The sequence below is a fragment of the Nothobranchius furzeri genome, chromosome 9 (genome assembly GCF_043380555.1).
Source record: "Nothobranchius furzeri strain GRZ-AD chromosome 9, NfurGRZ-RIMD1, whole genome shotgun sequence".
Lineage (NCBI taxonomy): Eukaryota > Metazoa > Chordata > Actinopteri > Cyprinodontiformes > Nothobranchiidae > Nothobranchius > Nothobranchius furzeri.
The window spans coordinates 5,869,023-5,890,555 of NC_091749.1; the positions used below are offsets into that span (position 1 = coordinate 5,869,023).

Below are 21,533 nucleotides of genomic sequence, written 5' to 3' on the forward strand. Positions count from 1 at the left end.
AAAAAGTGCAGGGGACCAAAACTGCCTTTTGAAAAAGTGGGGGGGACATGTCCCACCCGTCCCCCCCCCAAAATTACGTCCCAGGGTGTAACAACCTGTGTAAATACACCAGAATGCAGGATTGCCATCCACACAAATTTTTTGATTCACCCCCCACCCCCCACCCCCGCCCCGTCCCAATCAAGTCCCCCCCACCCCACCCCACCCCCACCCCACCCACCCACCCACCACGTTTTTATGCTCCTGACGCCCATGTATAGATGCCACTCCAACTTAAACGCTTTTTACATGGTTATTAGTCTTTTGCTTTGGGCTATGTTTTATGTTTTAAGGGCTGGTTGAAACTGATGTTTTTAAATGTTTTAGTTACAGCAGAGTTTCAGCAGAATAGACCCTGAGGATAAGATCTGAGAACATGTGAGAACAGAGGTCAACAATTCACCAGACAATAAATAGCAGTTCCGTCCCGCCCTCTAGTGGTGATTTTGTATACACGCATCTGAAGAATAAATGTGAAGCTGAATATTTCATGGGGAGAAAAAAAGAATATGCCAAATGCATTTATTAAGATCTGCGATTGTAGTAGAAATGCCATTTTAAATACCTGGATAGTATAACGTTTCTTTCATGTGCACAGCAGCATTTTCTAAATCCATTCAGTTAACTAATGAAAATAAAATGCTGTCAGTAACTGTGCTCTAGCTAAAACACGAAACACATCTGGAGGTTGCATCCAGCGTGTCTTTTGCGACCAATCCCGACACGCGCCCGGACTTGATCCACCAATCACAGCAGAGCACCGTCCTAGTCTTTGCTCCAATCTGGCACGGACCATATGTGGGCCTAGTCAGGTGTTTGCGGCCTCGTCATCATCGCCCAGTCAGAAGTCACGAGCCAATCTTTTAGACCCGCCTCCGCTCAAATACCGTTGGTCCATCTGCACGACGTAATGGCCTTATGGGCGGAGTCTGTGCTGCCCAGGGTTCCGTCCAGCGGTTAGCAGGAGAGCAGACGAGCTCTGTGGGAGGAAAGAGGAGGCTCGGAGGTCCTTGCTCCGTCCGGTTCTACATTTATTTACTGGTAAGTGAGCTAAATGCTGTTTGAGACTGTTGGGGTATTTTACGGAGGTGGTGAGGACTATTTAAATCAGTGTAAACGTGAATCTAAAAGCCTCCGTTGAAGTGAAAGTTGCTCGTGTGGTCAAAATGAACACATTTCTACTAGAATAAAACAACCTGTATTTGTTACGCACCGCGTCAGCCTCCCACCTTCATCTCAGAATAAAGAGCCGGGCTGCTGACAGAAACCTGGAGGTCTAAATCAAACGTGTGGCCTGGTTTTAAACCTTACGTTTCCGTTATTTCATTGTGACGCAAGCATGTAGTTTAAAGTATTAAATCACATTAAAGGCTAATTCTGCCTGTAAATAAAACTGATTCAAGCAGCTGAAGTGGGTCTGATTTGACCCGTAAACGCCGCTAGAGCCCTTTTCTTACCTCTCACCTCCAATGAGAAGCACTGAAACAACCTCACCGTATTCTAATCTGTTAAAAGTGTACGCAGCTGATAGTCTGTAGATGTGTTAAGGTCATGCTGAAGACGGTATCTGTTTACAGTAATGTCCCTGGGTGTTCTCTGACCTGTCTGTGTACAAAGTGCAGAATGCTGCTGCAGGATTAAAGATCATTTTCTGATCATCTGCTCCTTCACCAGCCCTGACTAGTGCAGAGACCATGGAGGCCACTAGGCGGCGGACACAGCACCGTGTCAATGGGGCAGGTTCTGATCCAGTAGAGAAGTCAGCCCAGTGGGGCAGAGCGTGGTGAGTTACAACTTCAGACGTCCTGGTTGAACCATCTGAGCTCCTCGGGAGCTTTTATCAGAGCAGTGCTTGTCTCTAGTCGTGACGTGTGGTGGTTTTCCTGCAGCCACAATAATCCGATGGCTTGCTGCTGCGCTCATGTTGTTTGTGTCTGACCCGTTGACAGGGAGGTGGACTGGTTCTCTCTGATTGGTGTCATCAGCCTCCTTTGCTTCGCCCCCTTTATTGTCTTCTACTTTGTGATGGCCTGTGATCAGTACCAGTGCTCTGTCACGCAGCCTCTGGTAGAGTTGTACCAAGGAGAGACGACATTTCTCACCATCTGGGCCCGGGCGCCATCCTTCTCATGGTCAGCTGCTAAGATATACGCTGCGTGGGTGAGCTTTCAGGTAAGAGAAGGAGCAACGTTCCCACGTCTCACGCAAACTGCGGGTTTTCCTTAAACATCTTGTCCTTCAGGTGTTCCTTTATGTGTGTGTTCCTGATGTGGTCCACAAGTTTCTTCCCCGTTATGTTGGTGGAGTGCAGGGTGGAGCACTGACCCCTGCTGGTAAACATCATCTTCTTGTTGATCTCTTCAATCGTCTGGTCTGTTACGTTTATTGTGTTTGTTTCTGTCTTCTCCCACCAGGTCTTATTAATAAGTATGAGATCAACGGGCTGCAGTGCTGGCTCATCACACACGCTCTGTGGTTTGCCAATGCTCGATATTTGCACTGGTTTTCTCCCACTATCATCTTTGACAACTGGATCCCCTTGTTGTGGTGCACTAACATCCTGGGCTACGCCGTGTCCTCTTTTGCGTTTATGAAGGCCTATCTTTTCCCCACCAACCCTGAAGACTGGTGAGCACTGCTGCTTCTCCGACTTTACTCCACAGAATGTTAAATCTCGTAAACGTAACACGACTGTGATTTCACAGCAAGTTCACGGGGAACGTCTTCTATAACTACATGATGGGCATCGAGTTCAACCCACGCATTGGAAAGTGGTTTGACTTCAAGTTGTTCTTCAACGGCCGGCCCGGTATTGTTGCCTGGACTCTGATCAACCTGTCCTACATGGCCAAGCAGGAGGAACTGTACGGCCACATTTCCAACTCCATGATCCTGGTCAACGTGCTGCAGGTGAGGTGACGAGGAGGACGACTGGTTCGGTTTTATTTATAAATGATAAATGACCCGCACTTGTATAGCGCCTCTCAGAGTAAGGACTCCAAAGCGCTTTGCACTACAGTGCATCATTCATCCATTCACACACTGGTGGTGATGAGAGGCGAGGCTGCCGAGCACAGGCGCCACCGGTCCCTCCGACCACCACCACGGTGGGTTAAGTGTCGCCCAAGGACACAACAGCAGAATTCTCTGTCCGGAGCCGGGATCGAACCTGCGACCTTCCGATTACTGGACAACCCGCTCAACCTCTTGAGCTACTGCTGCCTAAATATTAACAAATTATAACTGGTGTTTGTTGTGTGCAGCTGTATATGGTGCTTTCTTTCTGCTGCAATGGAGGTGTGTGTGTGTGTGTGCGTGCGTGCAGTGTTTTTCCTGCGTTCAAATTAGGGGTTGTACGAAATAGTCGACTAGTCGACTTCACGGCTCTGTAGTGACTTTTTATGCCTGTCATCAACTAGTCGCTGTCACGTGATAATGACTGACAAGATGCAGTCCTCGGAAAAGACAGCAGGCGATGAGCCCCTGCGCGTCTGGATCGAGGCGGAGGCGACGCGCTGTGCGGTAGTGACACCGGCGGTAAAACGGACATTTAACCAAACTGTGACCTTTTCCCTCTTGCAATTTAACCTTCCCCTCACCCCCATCCCAATCTTAACCAGTTTGTGCATGCAAAGCTCTGATCGTTGACGTGCGCTCCAGACATTGCGTCCTGAGCACCGCCAAATCAGGTGTCACCACCTCAAAAACAAATTAAACACGCGATCGTTCATGTCGGCTCATTTCCTTTCATGTTTTCTGTCTGTTATTTGTGCCTGATGCGTTTCGCTGCTGCGGAGCGAGGTGCATCACCTGCTGTCCTCCGGTGACGCACCCCCAAGATTCCACTATCTCCACTCCGCTCCGCTCCGGCATGAACTCCGCAGCAAAAACGGTCCCGTTGTAGTCGGCTGCCAAGCAGCGAGCACTCCGCTGTTTTAGCGGTCGGTAGATCTTTTAGAACTGCAGTTCAAAGGTAACTCATAAGTTAACTGACACCGTGACTCTGTGTGGTAGGAGCGTGATAGAGGATCGGTGTCTGTAGCGTTACAAAGCGTTCAAGAAAGGTCTGCGTGAACCTCTACTGCCTCCTGCTGGTTGATTTGGGAAGTATAACCTTGCCGCTGAGATGCTCATATTTGCTTGTTACCACATTCCACCCGGCCACAATAAGAGACCGGCCACTATTCACCTCCGCTGACTCCGACACCGGCCAAAATTGGAGACCCGGCCTTTAATTGAATACCGGCCTGTATTAGAGGATTATTTTAACGTTTAGAGCAGCAGGAACTCTGAGAGGCTGCAGGCGCATCAGTGAGTTTGCGGCCGCTGCGCAGGGGGAGGGGGGAGAGGGCTGAAGTAGGATGCAGAAACTACCGTTGTTAAAAGAAATGTGTTAACTTAGAAAATGTGGGCGCAATTTTAATTGTCAAAAACTCCAGCGAACCTACCGACCCCCCCGCCGCCGCCGCTGCTTCCGGCGTATGACGTCATCAACGACTAGTCGAAGTCGACTCGACTTTCATTACTTGACTGTCGACTTTTAAAAAAATCAAGTCGTGCAGGCCCTAGTTCAAATCTGCGTGGCGGCTGCCTCCAGCTAATTTAGTGCCGCCCCAGCCTGATTTCACTCTGCCCCCAGCTATACGGATGTTATTTTAACTGCAGTTGCAGCGTTGTGCCACTGCAGGGGCGCTGTACCAGCAGCGGTGCACTGAAAACCTAAAACCGCTGAAGAAAAAGAAGATCAAAAATAGCTTTTCTCGCTAGTTACATATCTGTGGTTGGTGCTGCTGACGTCCTGATTTTCCCCCAGGCTCTTCCATATCAGAGCAGGGCTGTAACTGTCTGTGTGTGTCTGTCTATTTTTAAACGTAGCACTGGTGCAACATCTTTGAATTACTATTTTCACCAGAACTTTGTTGAACAAAAGTAAGTTACGTGTAAAAAAAAATGCTTTTTACTGGGGCACAGTGTGGTCGTCTGGATGCAGTGGAGGAAAATAAAGGAACCAGCAAAGGCAGAACCGGTCCAAAGTTTGGGATCAAAAGTGCAGCTACACGCAGATTAGCCAATGCTAAAGCTAACGGGCAGCAGTATCGCGATCAAGTGGCGCACAGAAAAATATATGATGATGATCGTAAAACTAAGAGACTAAACTCTACAAGCGGATGAAAAGTCCCCACCATCCTGTTTGTTCTGCATCCTGGAGCGCTACGGACCAGAACCGCTGCAGATACGGGTCACATTACTGCTACAAGTCTGCTCCACACACAGGAGCAGAAGTGCGGCAAGCCGTTGTAATATATAATTCACAAACGCATTTATCTCTCGTCTCGTCTCGTCTCGTCTTCCTCCGCTTATCCGGGTCCGGGTCGCGGGGGCAGCATCCCAACTAGGGAGCTCCAGGCCGTCCTCTCCCCGGCCTTGTCCACCAGCTCCTCCGGCAGGACCCCAAGGCGTTCCCGGACCAGATTGGAGATGTAACCTCTCCAACGTGTCCTGGGTCGACCCGGGGGCCTTCTGCCGGCAGGACATGCCAGAAACACCTCCCCAGGGAGGCGTCCAGGAGGCATCCTGACCAGATGCCCAAACCACCTCAACTGGCTCCTTTCGATCCGGAGGAGCAGCGGTTCTACTCCGAGTCCCTCCCGAATGTCCAAGCTCCTCACCCTATCTCTAAGGCTGAGCCCGGCCACCCTACGGAGGAAACTCATTTCGGCCGCTTGTATCCGCGATCTCGTTCTTTCGGTCATTACCCAAAGCTCATGACCATAGGTGAGGATTGGGACATAGATCGACCGGTAAATCGAGAGCCTGGCTTTCTGGCTCAGCTCCCTCTTCCCCACGACAGATCGGCTCAGCGTCCGCATCACTGCAGACGCCGAACCAATCCGCCTGTCGATCTCCCGATCCCTCCTACCCTCACTCGTGAACAAGACCCCGAGATACTTAAACTCCTCCACTTGAGGTAGGACCTCTCCCCCGACCCGGAGGTGGCAAGCCACCCTTTTCCGGTCGAGAACCATGGTCTCAGATTTGGAGGTGCTGATCCTCATCCCAGCCGCTTCACATTCGGCCGCGAACCTACCCAGCAAGAGCTGAAGGTCAGAGCTGGATGAAGCTAGGAGGACCACATCATCCGCAAAAAGCAGAGACGAGATTCTCCTGCCACCAAACTCGACACACTCCACACCACGGCTGCGTCTAGAAATTCTGTCCATAAAAGTGATGAACAGAACCGGTGACAAAGGGCAGCCCTGGCGGAGTCCAACCCTCACTGGGAACAGGTCCGACTTACTACCGGCTATGCGGACCAAACTCACGCTCCTCTGGTAAAGGGACTGAATGGCCCTTAACAGAAAGCCACCCACCCCATACTCCTGGAGCGTCCCCCACAGGGTGCCCCTGGGGACACGGTCATAAGCCTTCTCCAAATCCACAAAGCACATGTGGATTGGTTGGGCAAACTCCCATGCCCCCTCCATCACCCTTGCAAGGGTATAGAGCTGGTCCACAGGTCCACGGCCAGGACGAAAACCACATTGCTCCTCCTCAATCTGAGATTCAACTATCGATCGGACCCTCCTCTCCAGTACCTTGGAGTAGACTTTTCCAGGGAGGCTGAGGAGTGTGATCCCCCTATAGTTGGAACACACCCTCAGGTCACCCTTCTTAAAGATGGGGACCACCACCCCGGTCTGCCACTCCCTAGGAACTGCCCCCGATGACCACGCAATGTTGTAGAGACGTGTCAACCATGACAGCCCTACAACATCCATAGCCTTGAGATACGCAGGACGAACCTCATCCGCCCCCGGGGCTCCGCTGCTGTGTAGTTGTTTGACTACCTCAGCAACTTCTGCCCCCGAGATCGGACAGTCCATCCCCAGGCCTCCCAGCTCTGGTTCCTCCTCGGAATGCGCATTGGTGGGATTGAGGAGCTCCTCAAAGTATTCCTTCCACCGTCCGACTATAGCCTCGGTTGACGTCAGCAGCTCCCCATCCCCACTGTAAACAGTGTGAGCGAGTTGCTGCCTTCCTCTCCTGAGGCGCCGGACGCATTTATCTTTGAACATAATTTAAACTGGATTATTGCCAACTCGTACATAATAGACGTGCCACCATTAATTGTTAGCAGCAGAAATTAAATGTTTTTACCGTTTACAATACAAATGCATGTTAATGAAATGCATTATATTTTACTGCATATAAAATATGCTGACATGTGTCATTTAGAGTGTTATTAATACAAACCTAACATGTTACTGAAATGTAGGTCAAAAATTAAAAATATGTAACTATAAATATCAGATGGGATAAAGGAACTAAACACCAATCTGATGCATATTATTGGGCCTTTCATAATAAGAGTCTGTTATTTCAGCCTCATAATTTAGTTTCATATTTTTAGTAGCAAACCAGTTTAGTTTCACTTGAAACATTGTCACATGGAGGCTTATCAAGCCCTGCTATAAGTGGAGTTTTAACACTAATTGGATGTATTTTGTAAACTCTGCTGATGTTAAAGTATAACACTACAACATTTTAGTTTTAACTCAAATAGTGTAAAATTGTAAAAGTGTTAATTTTAGCTCTGGGCGTGGTAATTCTGAACTTTCAAATTTGCTGTGTGGGGTTACTCCTCTTAAAATGAATGTCAAATAAATAACTCATAGAAGCCATCCTAACTCTTGTTTAGAGTGACTCACATTAACTAATTAATACGTACAGGGCAGCTTTAATACAATGGAATAGAGAGTGGTGGTTCCACACTTTTAGTAATAAAGGGATTTTTCTGCTATTTAAAACACTTTCTGTGTAAATGTTGTACTTACTTTAATACCTGATGTTAATGCTTCCTAAAAGCCTCTTGTTTGGAGAAATAGAAGTAGCATCCTGCAGAAATGATGAGCTAACGCCTGGCATGAATGCTGCCAAGGTTAATGCTTTTAGCCTTAGCTATCTCACTAGCTAACTATCTATGATAGCTTCCAGTCAGGTTTTCGTAGAGCTCATTCTACTGAAACTGCTCTTCTTAGGGTCTCTGATGACCTTCTGTCTCACAGTGATGCAGGGGACTGTTCTGTTCTGGTCCTGCTGGACCTGACTGCAGCCTTTGACACTGTTGACCATCACCTGCTACTGGAGAGGCTGAGAGACTGGGTAGGCCTATCAGGATCTGCTCTGGAGTGGTTCTCCTCTTATCTCTCTGAGCGCTCCTTTTCTGTGGCCGTCTCCAAGTTTAGGTCCTCCACCACCTCTCTTACCCATGGTGTCCCACAAGGTTCTGTGCTGGGGCCTCTGCTCTTCCTCCTCTATCTGCTTCCTCTTCAGCACATCCTGAGCTCCTTCAAAGGAATCTCCTACCATCTTTATGCAGATGACATCCAACTGTACATCTCCTTTAAGCCCCATGTCTAAGCTGCAGCTGTAACACACCTGCTTAGACTCTATCAAAACCTGGATGGTGGGAGCTTTCTTCAGCTGAATGAAGATAAGACTGAGATCCTCATCTGTGCCCCAGACAAGCTGGTTCCCAAAGTCAGAGACTCTCTTGGTCAGCTTGCTTCTCACACCAAACCTTCTGTCAGGAATCTTGGTGTGACCTTTGACCCAGCTCTCACCCTGGATTCTCATGTCAGTTCTCTTGTTCGCTCTTCCTTCTTCCATCTCAGGAACGTTGCTAAGCTGAGTCCCATTCTGTCCCGCTCTGAACTTGAGACAGTTCTCCACACCTTCATCTCCTCACGCTTAGACTACTGTAACTCTCTTTTCACGTGTCTGAGCAGAACCTCCCTGAACCGTCTACAGGTGGTTCAGAACGCCTGTGCTCGGCTTCTGACCAAGTCCTCCAAACACACCCACATCACCCCGCTTCTCCTCCAGCTTCACTGGCTGCCAGTCAACTTCAGGGTTCATTTCAAGATCCTGGTTCTGGTCTATAGGGCCTTACATGGACAAGCACCATCTTACATTGGTGATCTTCTTAGTCCCTACACCCCCAGCAGGTCCCTGAGGTCCAGTGATCAAAGCCTACTGGTTGTGTAGCAACAGGCTAAAGACCAAAGGTGACAGATCATTTGCTGCTGTGGCCCCCAGACTCTGGACCTCTCTCCCCCTGAGCCTGAGATCAGTGGACTCAGTGGTCTCCTTTAAAAAGCAGCTGAAGACTCACCTGTTCAAGCTGGCTTTGGTGTGACCTTCTTCACCACTCTCTCTTTATTCTGCTCATTCTACTGACTTTGCCTTTCCAGGATCCACTGATTTCCCTCTTTCCCTTTCCTTACATTTTTAATCACATATTTTTTCTCATTTTAACCATATTTTAATCATTAATTTGAATCTTCTTTATATTTACAATTTTTTGTTCTTGTTTAGCGCCTCGTGATTTTTATCTTGAGAGGCATTATATAAAAGATCATTTAGTTTGTTTTGATGGATGCTTGTAGCTGTTAGAGCGGTTCATTCATTAGTGTCTCAGAGCATCACTGTATTTAGTTCAGTTACGTTTGTTTTCATCTTCATGTGAAGTTGTGATAAAGTGGATTTTATTTTTTATCATCTTCATTCTCTGTCTTGCTTAGGACCCATTTGTGTCTTTAATAAAGCAAACTTATTGAGCTGAGCGTTAATCTGCCAGTAGGCCTTTTGGACGTAAGCATCATAACAACTGGACCTGTTTTACTCTGTAGGGCATTTATGTGTTGGATTTCTTCTGGAATGAGGCGTGGTACCTAAAGACAATCGATATCTGCCATGATCATTTTGGATGGTACCTGGGCTGGGGGGACTGCGTCTGGCTGCCCTACCTCTACACTCTACAGGTAACCAACACATATCAAATGCCTGTTGTCTGTCCACATGTGTGTAATTTATTTGTTAGAATGTGCACAGGCAAATGCTAGGCCACCATTATAGCACAGTGACACCTGCTCATGCAAATCAAAGCAGCTTATAGAGATAAGTTCTTTGTTGAATGCCATATAAGTCCAGATCTGCTGTAATAATCCTTTATGCATCTACTAAAGGACAGCATCAGTCACTGTTCTGTCTTTTCAGGGCCTGTACCTGGTCTACCACCCAGTCCAGCTCTCAGACACGCATGCCCTCGCCATTCTGGTCCTTGGTCTCGTTGGATACTACATCTTTCGCTCCACCAACCATCAGAAGGATCTGTTCCGCCGCACAGAAGGCTCCTGCTCCATCTGGGGCCGCAAACCCAGCTTTATCGAGTGCTCGTACCGCTCTGCTGACGGTGGCGTCCACCGCAGCAAGCTGCTGACCTCTGGGTTCTGGGGCGTGGCGCGCCACTTCAACTACACGGGTGACCTGATGGGTTCTTTAGCGTACTGCGCTGCCTGTGGCTTTGGACACATTCTTCCTTACTTTTACATCATCTACATGACCATCCTGCTAGTGCACCGCTGTGTAAGAGATGAACACCGCTGCAGCAGCAAGTACGGCAAAGACTGGAAACGTTACGCAGACACAGTCCCTTACCGGCTGATTCCTGGACTGTTTTAGTCCAGGTATCCAGAAATGGAGAAGTAGTTTTGAATTCATCAGATGGTTAAAGTTCATCATGGGTTTTATACAGATTAAACATTCTACACCCAGTTTTATAATCGATGTTTTATATGTATGTCTATAATTGACATGAATGAAATGGGATGAAACATGGACGTAATTTTCACTTTAGAAGTGGGGGGGACGTGGGTGGGGGTGGGGGGGGGGATCTTTACAGTATGCTCTAATGGGAAACAGGCTTCAACACAAACAGTTGTTTTCCACTTGGTCCTAGAGCTCAACCAGTGTCAATTTAATATAGCGTAATATTGTTTTTGGATGGTAAAAAGTGCAGGGGTCAAAACTTGACTTTGGAAAAAGTGGGGGGGGGGGCATGTCCCCCCCCCCCCCCCCCCCAAATTACGCCCATGGGATGAAATCTCTTCTTTTATTGTTGAAAAGTGGATTTATAATATCCAGAGACAGTCTTAGACTGTGTGTGTGTGTGTGTGTGTGTGAGTGAGTGAGATGTATTTATTGCCTTCTGGGAACAATATCTTGGACCTATCCTGCAAGGTGGGGACCTTTAGACCTTGTGGGGATATTTGGCTGGTCCCCACAAAGGTCAGAAAACCTCCTAAAACTTTGATTTAGAGCTATGCTGTGAATTAACTTTTAGTTAGGGTTAAGATCAGGAATAGAACCCCATTGGTTAGGGTTAGGCACAATTCAGCCACAAAAATGAATGGAAGTTAATGACAAGTCCCCACAAGTGTATGAATACCAGTGTGTGTGTGTGTGGTGAGCCGGTGTTATTGCGTTTTCTGCGACCAAAAAGTTCTCTGTCTCCCAGGGGGAGAAAATGGCGGTCAGACGTTTTGTTTTTTCTAAATTAAATTGCGTGAACTCATATTCCTGCAATTACACTTTAATTTGTAACATTGTTTAATTAAAAAAATGCTATGATATTTACATCCCGTTGTGTTTTGGCATTACTCAGAAGAGACCGCCCTTATTTACGTTTATTTGAGTAAAAGTATAGGCAGATATTTTTACTTGTATTTGAGTAAAAGTTTAAAAAAGTCTTTGTACTTTTACTTCAGTAGATCATTTTAGTTCTTTCATCACAGATTTGAACACAAAGCATGACGGGTCAGGCACACTTCAGGGAGGACAGCAAGGCCTTGTTGGGGTAGCCTGCTGGGACCTGTTTGGTCTCCATGTTTTGGAGAAGGTGGCTGGGGATCAAGGGCAGCTGTCGCAGTGTGGACTCAGAAAATCTCACCCAGGTTGTCCTGTAGATTTTTTACAACAATCCTTGGTCATTTTGGCATTGATAGCAGGAGAACTCAGGCTTAGTCATTTCTCATTATTAATATATAATAACTGTCATTAAGCTAAAAGGGTTTTACTGAACCCAAAACCTGTTTAAAGGTGTTGTGACACAGTTGATTGTGTGGTGCTAAACACAACCGAGGATGTTGCTGCCTTCTGGTGGCCACAAGATAAAACTACAATTTATGACAAACAATCATTTTATTTTACAGTTCTTCCCAATTGTTAACACGTTTTCTGAAAGTATGTCCCATCATGTGAGAACTCTACACACAAATCCCAAAAACGCACACAGAGGTCAAAACTTCTGCCAAATCAAGCTCTATCAAAGCAATAGACTTCTCAAAATGGTGTTTTGTTTCCAAATGACTCACAAACCATCACTAGTTGTGATTTCTTTCATCTGTGCTATTGCTTCTTTTCTTATCTGTAGCGTAGCCTAAAGGCCGTGTGTTTAATCAAAATGACCAGAAGTTAACTTTAACTTACAGGCCATACTCATACGGTCAGACCATCGTGGTGCAGATGTGGAATCTGATCTTGACCCAATATTCTTAACTTATGCTGTGGTGCATCACAAGATGCTGCAGAAGATGCAAGACTTCTTTTCTATCTGCTTTGAATAAAGTTGATCTTTTCTGGCTCATAAAATGACTTTACAAGTTAATACGTACATAAATACCAATTTTGGCCCAATGTTTACAAAAAAAACTATTAAAACCTGCTGCTATTTCTTCTCCATTTGTAATTAATTTCCCATTGCCTTTAATTTCAATAGGGAATCCCACATTTGTTTATTTTCTTCTTAAATTTAAGGTATTCCAAATACCCTTTATATCATGTTTGGTGCTTTCCAGTAATTTACTGTAATAATCTTCCTTACAGTTTCTTATGATTGCTGTTAATTTATTTTTATATATCTTATATTTGATTTCTTTTTGCTCTGTTCTGTGCTTAATGCAATCTTTATATGAATTATTTTTCTTTTTGATAGCATTGTCATGTTGTGGTGTAGAAATCTAACCCACGACATACAGAATCAGCATAGAGACGGGGGTAAAGTGTTTAAATAAGAATTTATTAAAAGGGGAACCAAGGAAGCAGCATAAAGAAAGCTGAGTTCTTTCACCAGGGAGTCGGTGCGGGAAATCTGTGGACAGATGGGAGTTAGATGCAACTCGAGGAGGGAACCAGGAATCTGAATTGTGTGGAGGACTTACGGTCTGGAAAGGAGGGAACTAACTCGAGGGAGGAGTGATCCGGTCTGGGCTGAGAGGGTTTTCCTGGGACTGAGATCCAAAAGGTGAGACGTGGAGGGAGCTGAGTTTGTGGAGATCCAGGGAGCTTAGGTGGGCAGCTGGAGGTGGTTCTGGCCAGGGAGCGGCTGAGAGGCAAGCAGGTTGGAGTTCCAGATGATAGGAGTTCCAGAGTCAGAGATGAAGGTGGAGGTTTTATCTGGTGAACGAGAGCAGGAAGGGTAAATGCAAAATCCAAAACACATCTAAAATCTCAAAAGGTCCAAAGAGCTCGAATATAATACTAAGAGGTGGCTTAGAAGGTACCCAGGTAGAGTAATCATCCAGCGAAGTGTAGAAGTCTCTCAGCTGCTTAAATACACCTGGCCGGCTGATGAGCAGATCTGCTGCAGCTTGGTCAACCTCCAGACACGCCCACCTGCAGAGGGAAAACTCAAGAGACAGGGAGTGACAGCAGGAATACACCTCAGACTGTGACAGTACCTCCCCCCTAAGGGACGCCACCAGGCGGCCGAGCAGAGGAGGAGCGGGCCATCTCGAAATCCCGGATGAGGGAGGGGTCATCGATCCATGACCTCGGGATCCACTGCCGATGTTCTGGGCCATAACCCTCCCACTCGACCAGGTACTGGAAGCCCCGGCCACGACGACGCACATCCAGAAGGCGCCGGACACGGTAACCGAGACCCCCGTCAGCGAGTCGCACAGGAGGCGGAGGGTCGTCAGGAGGGCACAGGGAGCTGGAGATGACAGGCTTAAGAAGGGAGACATGAAAAACGGGGTGTATCTTCATGTGGGGTGGCAGATCCAAGCGGACGGAGGACGGGTTGATGACAGCAGAGATGGTGTAGGGACCGATGAATGTGGGAGAAAGCTTCCTGCAGTGGTCCTTTAATCTGATGTCCCTGATAGAGAGCCAGACGCGCTGTCCAGGCGCAAAGTCTGGGGCAGGATGCCGGTGCCGGTCGGCCAGACGCTGGTTGCGTTCTGCAGTCCTCTGGAGAGCCTGTTGCGTGGCCACCCAAACCCGCCGGACCCCCTTCAGGAACCGAGGGACGGAGAAAACTGTGGAGGGAAACTCAGAGGGGAACAAACTGGGTTGAATACCTGTCAAGCCTTCGAAGGGGGATAGTCCGGTAGCGGAGGAGACATGGGCGTTATGGGTGTATTCACATCATGGAAGGTGGGTACTCCAACTGGAAGGGCTAGAGGAACATAGACAACGGAGCATAGCTTCCACCTCCTGGTTTAGTCTCTCGCATTGTCCGTTAGACTGTGGATGAAACCCAGATGTTAACGCAACCTTAGCTCCTAAGCAGGTGGCGAAGTCCCTCCAAACCCTAGAGACAAACTGAGGGCCGTGGTCCTAAAGTATCTCCGCAGGGATGCCATGGAGCCTAAAAACATGTAAGGAGAGTTGCGGTGTCAGCGGCAGAAGGTAGAGCCTTTAGCTGCACTAGGTGACAGGCCTTGGAAAAACGATCAATAATGGTTAAAATAACTGTAAAGCCTCGAGAAGGGGGAAGACCGGTGACAAAATCTAGTGCAATAAGGGACCAGGGCCTGGAGGGAATAGGTAGCGGATGTAATAGTCCAGATGGGGGCTGGTTACTTCCCTTGTTGCGGGCACAGGTTTGGCAGGCGGAAATGTACTCCTTGACTTCCTTAAACATAGTTGGCCACCAGAAAGACCTCCGGATTAAGGCTACGGTACGACTGACACCAGGGTGGACAGAGAACTTGGCAGTGTGGGCCCAGTTAATCACCTTATGCCTGACAGAAGGAGGAACAAACAGGGTGCGGTTGAGTACCTGCTTGGGACAGGGGTAGTTCCTTTGAGCTTCGAGCACCTGATCCCGAATCTCCCAGGTAACGGCTCCCAGGACACAGTCTGGTGGTATGATGGTGGTGGGCTCGGGATCCGTATTCACCGAAAACTGTCGTGAGAGAGCGTCGGGCTTGATGTTCTTGTTGCCAGGTCTGTAAGAAATGATAAAATGGAAACAAGAGAAGAACAGGGACCACCTGGATTGACGTGGGTTGAGCCTTTTAGCTTCCCTGAGGTAGGAGAGATTTTTATGGTCCGTCCATATCACAATGGGGTGCTCAGCTCCCTCCAGCCAGTGCCTCCACTCCTCCAAGGCGAGTTTCACAGCTAGGAGCTCACGATCTCCCACATCGTAATTTCTCTCGGCAGGAGAGAGGCGCCGCGAGAAGAAGGCGCAGGGATGGAGGCGGTGATCTGTGGGGGAGGTTTGAGAAAGTACAGCCCCGACTCCCGTACCTGAGGCGTCGACCTCGTGTGTGAATTGTCTTGCAGGGTCTGGACGGGTGAGAATAGGGGCCTGAATGAACCTCTCCTTTAATTCACAAAAACCGCTGGAGGCTTCAGCGTCCCAAATGAAAGGCCTCTTTACCGAGGTTAGTTGTGTTAAAGGGGCGGCTATCTGGCTGTACCCTTTAATAAACCGACAATGGAAATTAGCGAAACCCAAAAATCTCTGCAGCTGTTTGCGTGTGGAAGGAGTGGGCCAGTCCTTTACTGCCTGTCCCTTTTCGGGGTCGGGTCCCAGCCTTCCACTCTCCAGTACGAAACCCAGAAACTTAACAGATGGGGCATGAAATTCGCATTTCTCCGCCTTAACGTAGAGCCGATTCTCGAGCAGGCGTTGGAGAACGGCTCGGACATGACCAGTGTGTTCCTCGGGGGTCCTCGAAAAAAATCTAAATGTCATCAAGATATACAGTGACAAATTTGTTCAGGTAGTCACTCAAAACAGTGTTTACCAGGTTCTGAAAAACGGCGGGTGCGTTCGTGAGGCCAAAAGGCATGACTAAATACTCAAAATGTCTTATTGGTGTTTTGAAAGCCGTCTTCCACTCATCTCCCTCTCTGATGCGAACCAGATGGTAAGCATTTCTAAGATCCAACTTAGTAAATATGGTTGCATCTTGTATAGGTTCAAATGTGGATGACAGTAAGGGTAATGGATACTTGTTTCTTACGGTAATTTGGTTTAAGCCACGGTAGCGGATGCAAGGTCTCAGGGTGCCGTCCTTCTTGGAGACAAAGAAGAAGCCAGCTCCCAGAGGAGACGTGGAAGGCCGAATTATGCCGGATGCCAGGGACTCGGAGATGTACTGTTCCATACTTTCACGTTCAGGCTTGGAGAGCTGTAGAGACGGCTAGAGGGAAGAGGTGCTGCAGGGAGAAGATCTATAGCACAATCGTAAGGGTGGTGAGGAGGTAAGGAAGACGCTTTATGTTTGGAAAATACCTGCTGGAGGTCATGATATTCAGGAGGAACCCCGGTGAGGTCGGGTGGTGTGGTTTTCAGGGCTCGAAGCTCGGAACTAGGTCGGGCTGGTCCCAAACAGGTTAAATGGCAGTTACTGCTCCACATCTCCACTTGGTTTGTGACCCAGTTAATACGGGGGTTGTGGTTCTTTAGCCAGGGATGACCCAGGACCACAAGAGACTGGGGGGATGGAAACACAAAAAAGGTGAGTTCTTCACTGTGGTTACCTGACGTCATGAGGCGAATGGGTGCCGTCTTGTGAGTGATCGAAGTGAGGGAGCCCCCGTCCAGAAAGGATACACAGCAGGGTGTTTGTAGAGGGAAAGCGGTGACCAGGAGTTGCTCCACTAGCTGTTGGTCAAGGAGATTTAATTCACAGCCAGAGTCAATTAATGCCAGAGAGAGAATGACCGGAAGATAACAGGTCATGAAGAGACATTAATGTTGCATAAATGTAAAAGAATTAGCTTACCTCGACTTTTGTAAAGCTCTCTAACCCTAACCCCCAAAAGGGTGTAAGATGCGTGTTCAATTCCATTACCCTTTTTCAAGTTATGTGCCTACTTATTACTGTGTGGTGTAATTATGTCAGTAGAATAACTAGATAAATGAGCTTTCTGGCACAAATGCTGTTTAAAAGCTGGTTACTGAAGAGCTGAGCAGATCCATCAGGGTATAATGTGTCAGGGATTTAGAAATGTGGGTGGGGGGTGAACTGGACCACCCAGAACCCCCCCCCCCCCCCCCCCCCCCATGCAGCACAAAGAGACAGAAATAAATTTATCGGGTGATCTTTTTCCTGTGAGATAATCCTTGTGCTGCATTTTTTTTATACTCCATGGTGGACGGAGTAGATCCTAGATAGAAACACCTCCTGACTGCATGTCTGACCCCAACAGGTTTTGCGTTACCACCCATCCCCACATGCTTCTGGCAGCTCGTCCACATCCAGTGTCTTTGTTATCCAGACTTCTTAATGAGAGAGCTACATTTCGTTTTAAAGGTTTGGAAAAGTTTCTTCTTCTGACGCTTGGGTTTCAGATTTAAGTCTTTCTTCACTTGGTTCTCTGACTGAGACAAACACTCCTCTGCCTGGACTAACTTTTCAGATTCTGTGTGTTTAGCTTTTAGATACAGGACTTGTTCGTGAAGGACTTGATTTAGGACCTGGTTTGTTGTAAGTTTGTCCGTTAAATGCTCAACATTCTCCTCCAAGCGTTCATTATCCTCAACCAGAGCGCTAGTAACTTCTAGAAACTCCTCAGTTTGGCATTCAAGGCTGCTAATTTTCTCACAGGCATAATGGAAGTCCAAAACGCTTTGATCCAATTAACATCAATTAAAGAAGGAGCATCCCAATTACACACAGGTGCAAACACAAGTATATGTGACCAACTCCAAACACTGTGACTTTGTTGTCTGGACCAAAAGACATGGCTTTGGTGTGCATCTTTCCCGATGTGAATTTCTAGGAATCACGCCTCAAGAAAGCACTAGAGTTCTTCCAGTAAGTGTGCCTTCCAGAGCTAGCTGGAAAACATTTCTCGAAGTGCAGTTCTTTCAGAATAACGCTTAATTTTGCATTTGATGGGTTAAGGTGGATGCCTAACATTAAAACTTTTATTTAACCTTTATTTACCCCCTGAAAAAAGTCCCATTGAGATTTAAAACCTCTTTTTCAAGGGAGTCCTGCAGCAAACATCACACAAATATACAAGACAAAATTTACAACAATTTAAACTTGTATAAAAACAATCTAAAATAAAATAACTAAGAACTAAACAAATGAAATAAAAATAACATTAAAGCTGTGAAAATTTATTACTAAAATTAATAAGTCACCCACCTGCCAAGGTCTGACTCACACCATTATTCCTGTTAGGTATTTGTGCAGTTAAAACATTTGCATATTTGCACCAAGCTGTCTTAGCACTATTATGCAAAAAAAGTGAAACAATCATTTTGTTTTACTGTATGTTATTGTTTATCAAGGATGAAGGTGTAAAGTTCTTGATTAGCATTCAGTGAATACTTTCGAAAGTTGAGTTAAAATAAATGATGAAGAAATTCTTTAAATGTTTTGCTTTATTCAAATTATTTCAAAGCACAAAAGCAGATCAGTTAACACATAGAAATTATGTCATTAAGGTTTAATGCACAACTTATATCAAATTGCATGCATAAAAATTAGATCATTCTGTTGATCATCAAGAAAACATCCCTATACAAACAGTGCAGTACAGAAATATTTAACAAGAGTAGGTTCCATTTTCCACTGATTTTACTACCACCCTGGGACACATGTTCACCGAAATACAGCAAACATTTACTATTTTGTCCAGAAACGTCATCTCTTCACCCTCAGATGGAATAAGTATTCTGTTGGAAAGGTTACGTTCTCTACCTCCTATGTCCACAGTGATCTTCACAGTGTGGTAGTGGATAAAATAAGGTAGTCACGGGTAATAAGCATGTGTTATAGATAATAGTGTGTAGTATAAAATGTCAGGTTATGATCTCTACTTTCTAATAAGCAGACCCTGGCTTGTCTCCCACTAACCATATGTCCACACTAACCCGTTAAGTTAATGCTTTGCAGATAAATCTTTGCTGAAGAGCAAATTTCCAAAACAACAGAAAATGGCCAGTGAGGACTCTCCACCACACAGGAGAGACCCAGTGAAAGCAGAAAAACAGTAGGCTTTGTAGGCAGCACCACACCCTGAGCCCAGGTGCCTCCAAGGCTGCTTAACGAGCTGCCTACAACAGAAGAAAAACACAATTAAACACAAATGAAAACCCAATGAGACGGTGGGGGCATCACAACACGTTCAGGACTACCCAAACACCAGTAATTCTTGACTGCACTGATCTGAGGTGTCAATGGCCATATTCCCCTCTCTTCCAGAGTCATATATTTTCCTCAAGTTCAACTGCACTCTGAAGAGGCTCATTTGGATTGTGCCACATAGGCCAGTGACCTTTGTCTCAGCACTGTATGCTGGAACTATCAGCGACCAACCTGGGAATCTGGTGTGTTGAAAATGCTACAACTAGAGATGGTCATCTTGGTAGACAGGGGTTTCTTCATTGATGACATTGTGCCCTGCAAAGTGTACAGGCCAGCTTTTCTTTCTGGCAAACCTCAAATGTCTGCATGTGAAGTTATAGAAACAGAAGCCATAGCATGTCTGAGAGTGCATGTGGAGCGCTCCATGCATCTGGTCCAAGAACACAAGCTTTTTGATTGTTATTCCCCTCCTTGCATTTGTAAACAATCAGCTATATGCTGTGGTTTTTCTCCTTACCAACTTTTAAAATAGCCCACTAGTGAAGGCCTGGGCAAAGAAGCCTGATGTCTGAGAACCTCAACATATGTACGGCAACCACACTGTATATTTACTAGGGCTGTAGCGACGCCTCGATGACGTCGACGGCTCGATTCTAAAAATTTGTCGACGTCAGATCCGGTAGTCGACGCACCGCGCCCACTTGTTGCATCCCCATGAGTTTGTAAATAGAAGAGGAATCTGCATGTTTTTCCTCTAGTTCGCCCTCTTCTCCGCCTTCACTAACATCTCCGCCAAATACCGAAGACCCGGAACAATGTCCGTCCACTACTAGATTCCTTTCCTGTTTTGCCCGCCTTCATCTCCCAGCAACGGACAACAACTTCCGGGGTCAGATGCGCTGCTCCGTCTCTATAGCAGATGTAGAAAATCACCGGGAGCGTTTCTCCCTTCATTAAGGAGCTTCTTTCAGACATTAGGAGAGCTGTTTTGGTGCTAGCAGTCTCTCCTCCGTGCTGGTCTGTTTGCTGCTGGGTGTTTTTGGTTTATTTAAACTTGGTAACTTCAACTTAACGTTGGTAAAGCTACTGTTAGCATTTTCGCTAACAGCTTCTTGCTTTGGGATAAGCTGTTACGTTTTGGTTTAGAGTTAATCTTTTTTTGTGGCGTAGATCTCCCTTTTATTACATTTAGAGTGTTGTGGGTTTTTGGTTTCGTTTAAGATATCACCTTGAGTTTGGTTTAACCACCCAGTTTAGAGTTGGACCTTTGGAGATTCTTATTTTGCTCCAGAACCCTGTAATCTTTGCCCAGTTGGACATCCCTACTTATTTGTACTTTGTTTTAATTCCCCACAGGCAGAATTAGTTTTATTATTCCCAACCTGTGGATGGAAAGGTTTATGTTTTTTTGTAGTTGTAAATAAACCTGATCATCATTTTAACTTTTAAATCCCGTTATTGTCCCTTCCTTTTTGCACACGAGCCAAACTCCCCAGGAAGAGTCGTAACACCACTCGCCTCACACACATAAGTGACCAAAACAAAGCAGCATGGAGACACTCCGTCTCTCCGACCACCTCTCAGGCAGCAGCCTGCACTCCCAAGTTCTACACGTCACCAGAACATAACCAACCAACACAATAAAAGCAGTGTTTTACAAAATAGAAGGCCTGTAGTGTTTATTCTCTTACAGTAACAATTTATCACTTTTTTTGAGGAATTTATTAGAGATTTTTTTGGTTTTTATTAACTGGGCAGTAGAAAAATAATCATTAGATTAATTGTCTAAATAGTCATTAGAATAGTCGACTATTCGATAAAATAATCGTCAGAATAATCGTTTTAAAAATAATCGTTTACCCCCAGCCCTAATATTTACACACTTTCATAAAGAAGCTGCATATCAAGCTTTCATTCAGATGACCTTCAACAGTGCTGCGCCCTGCTGAGGGACATCCGAGTAAAACCTTGAGATGGCCATTTTCTGTTCACTAACCTGCTTTAGTAAATCCTTACTTTGGTTAAATAAATCATTTGTTGAACCCCCCACTCCTCTGTTTGGTCTCCTTTCTTATTACAGCCCACCACTTCCAGTCTGGGTTGTAACAATCTGCAGACAGATTTCTGAGTATCTCCTCCTTTGGTATACAGATCCTCACTGAGCCAAGTACTGTGAACAAATAGTTTCTCCGTGATATTATCCAGCAAGGTCCCGTTTTTGTCAAAACAAGGGTGAGGTAATGAAAAAATAGAAATATTTCATTAAATTAACATTTAAATTATTTATATGTATCATTAAAATAAAAA

General features: G+C 46.2%; 1 protein-coding gene across 1 annotated transcript; it reads left to right on the forward strand.

The window, feature by feature from the left end:
* The first annotated feature begins 954 nt into the window (after nucleotides 1-954).
* dhcr7 (7-dehydrocholesterol reductase) lies at nucleotides 955-10,658 on the forward strand. The gene is made up of 8 exons (XM_070554460.1): nucleotides 955-1,080; nucleotides 1,714-1,822; nucleotides 1,989-2,211; nucleotides 2,282-2,372; nucleotides 2,454-2,667; nucleotides 2,745-2,949; nucleotides 9,732-9,863; nucleotides 10,099-10,658. The coding sequence occupies exons 2-8, from the start codon at nucleotides 1,734-1,736 to the stop codon at nucleotides 10,561-10,563; spliced, it is 1,419 nt and encodes a 472-aa protein (XP_070410561.1). The 5' UTR covers nucleotides 955-1,080; nucleotides 1,714-1,733; the 3' UTR covers nucleotides 10,564-10,658.
* The last annotated feature ends 10,875 nt before the right edge of the window (nucleotides 10,659-21,533 follow it).

Coding starts and splice junctions, on each gene's coding strand:
- dhcr7 (XM_070554460.1), top strand. CDS start 1,734: ATGGAGGCCACTAGGCGGCGGACACAGCACCGTGTCAATGGGGCAGGT. Junction 2,212..2,281: donor CTGCGTGGGTGAGCTTTCAG/GTAAGAGAAGGA, acceptor CTTGTCCTTCAG/GTGTTCCTTTATGTGTGTGT. Junction 2,373..2,453: donor TGGAGCACTGACCCCTGCTG/GTAAACATCATC, acceptor TTCTCCCACCAG/GTCTTATTAATAAGTATGAG.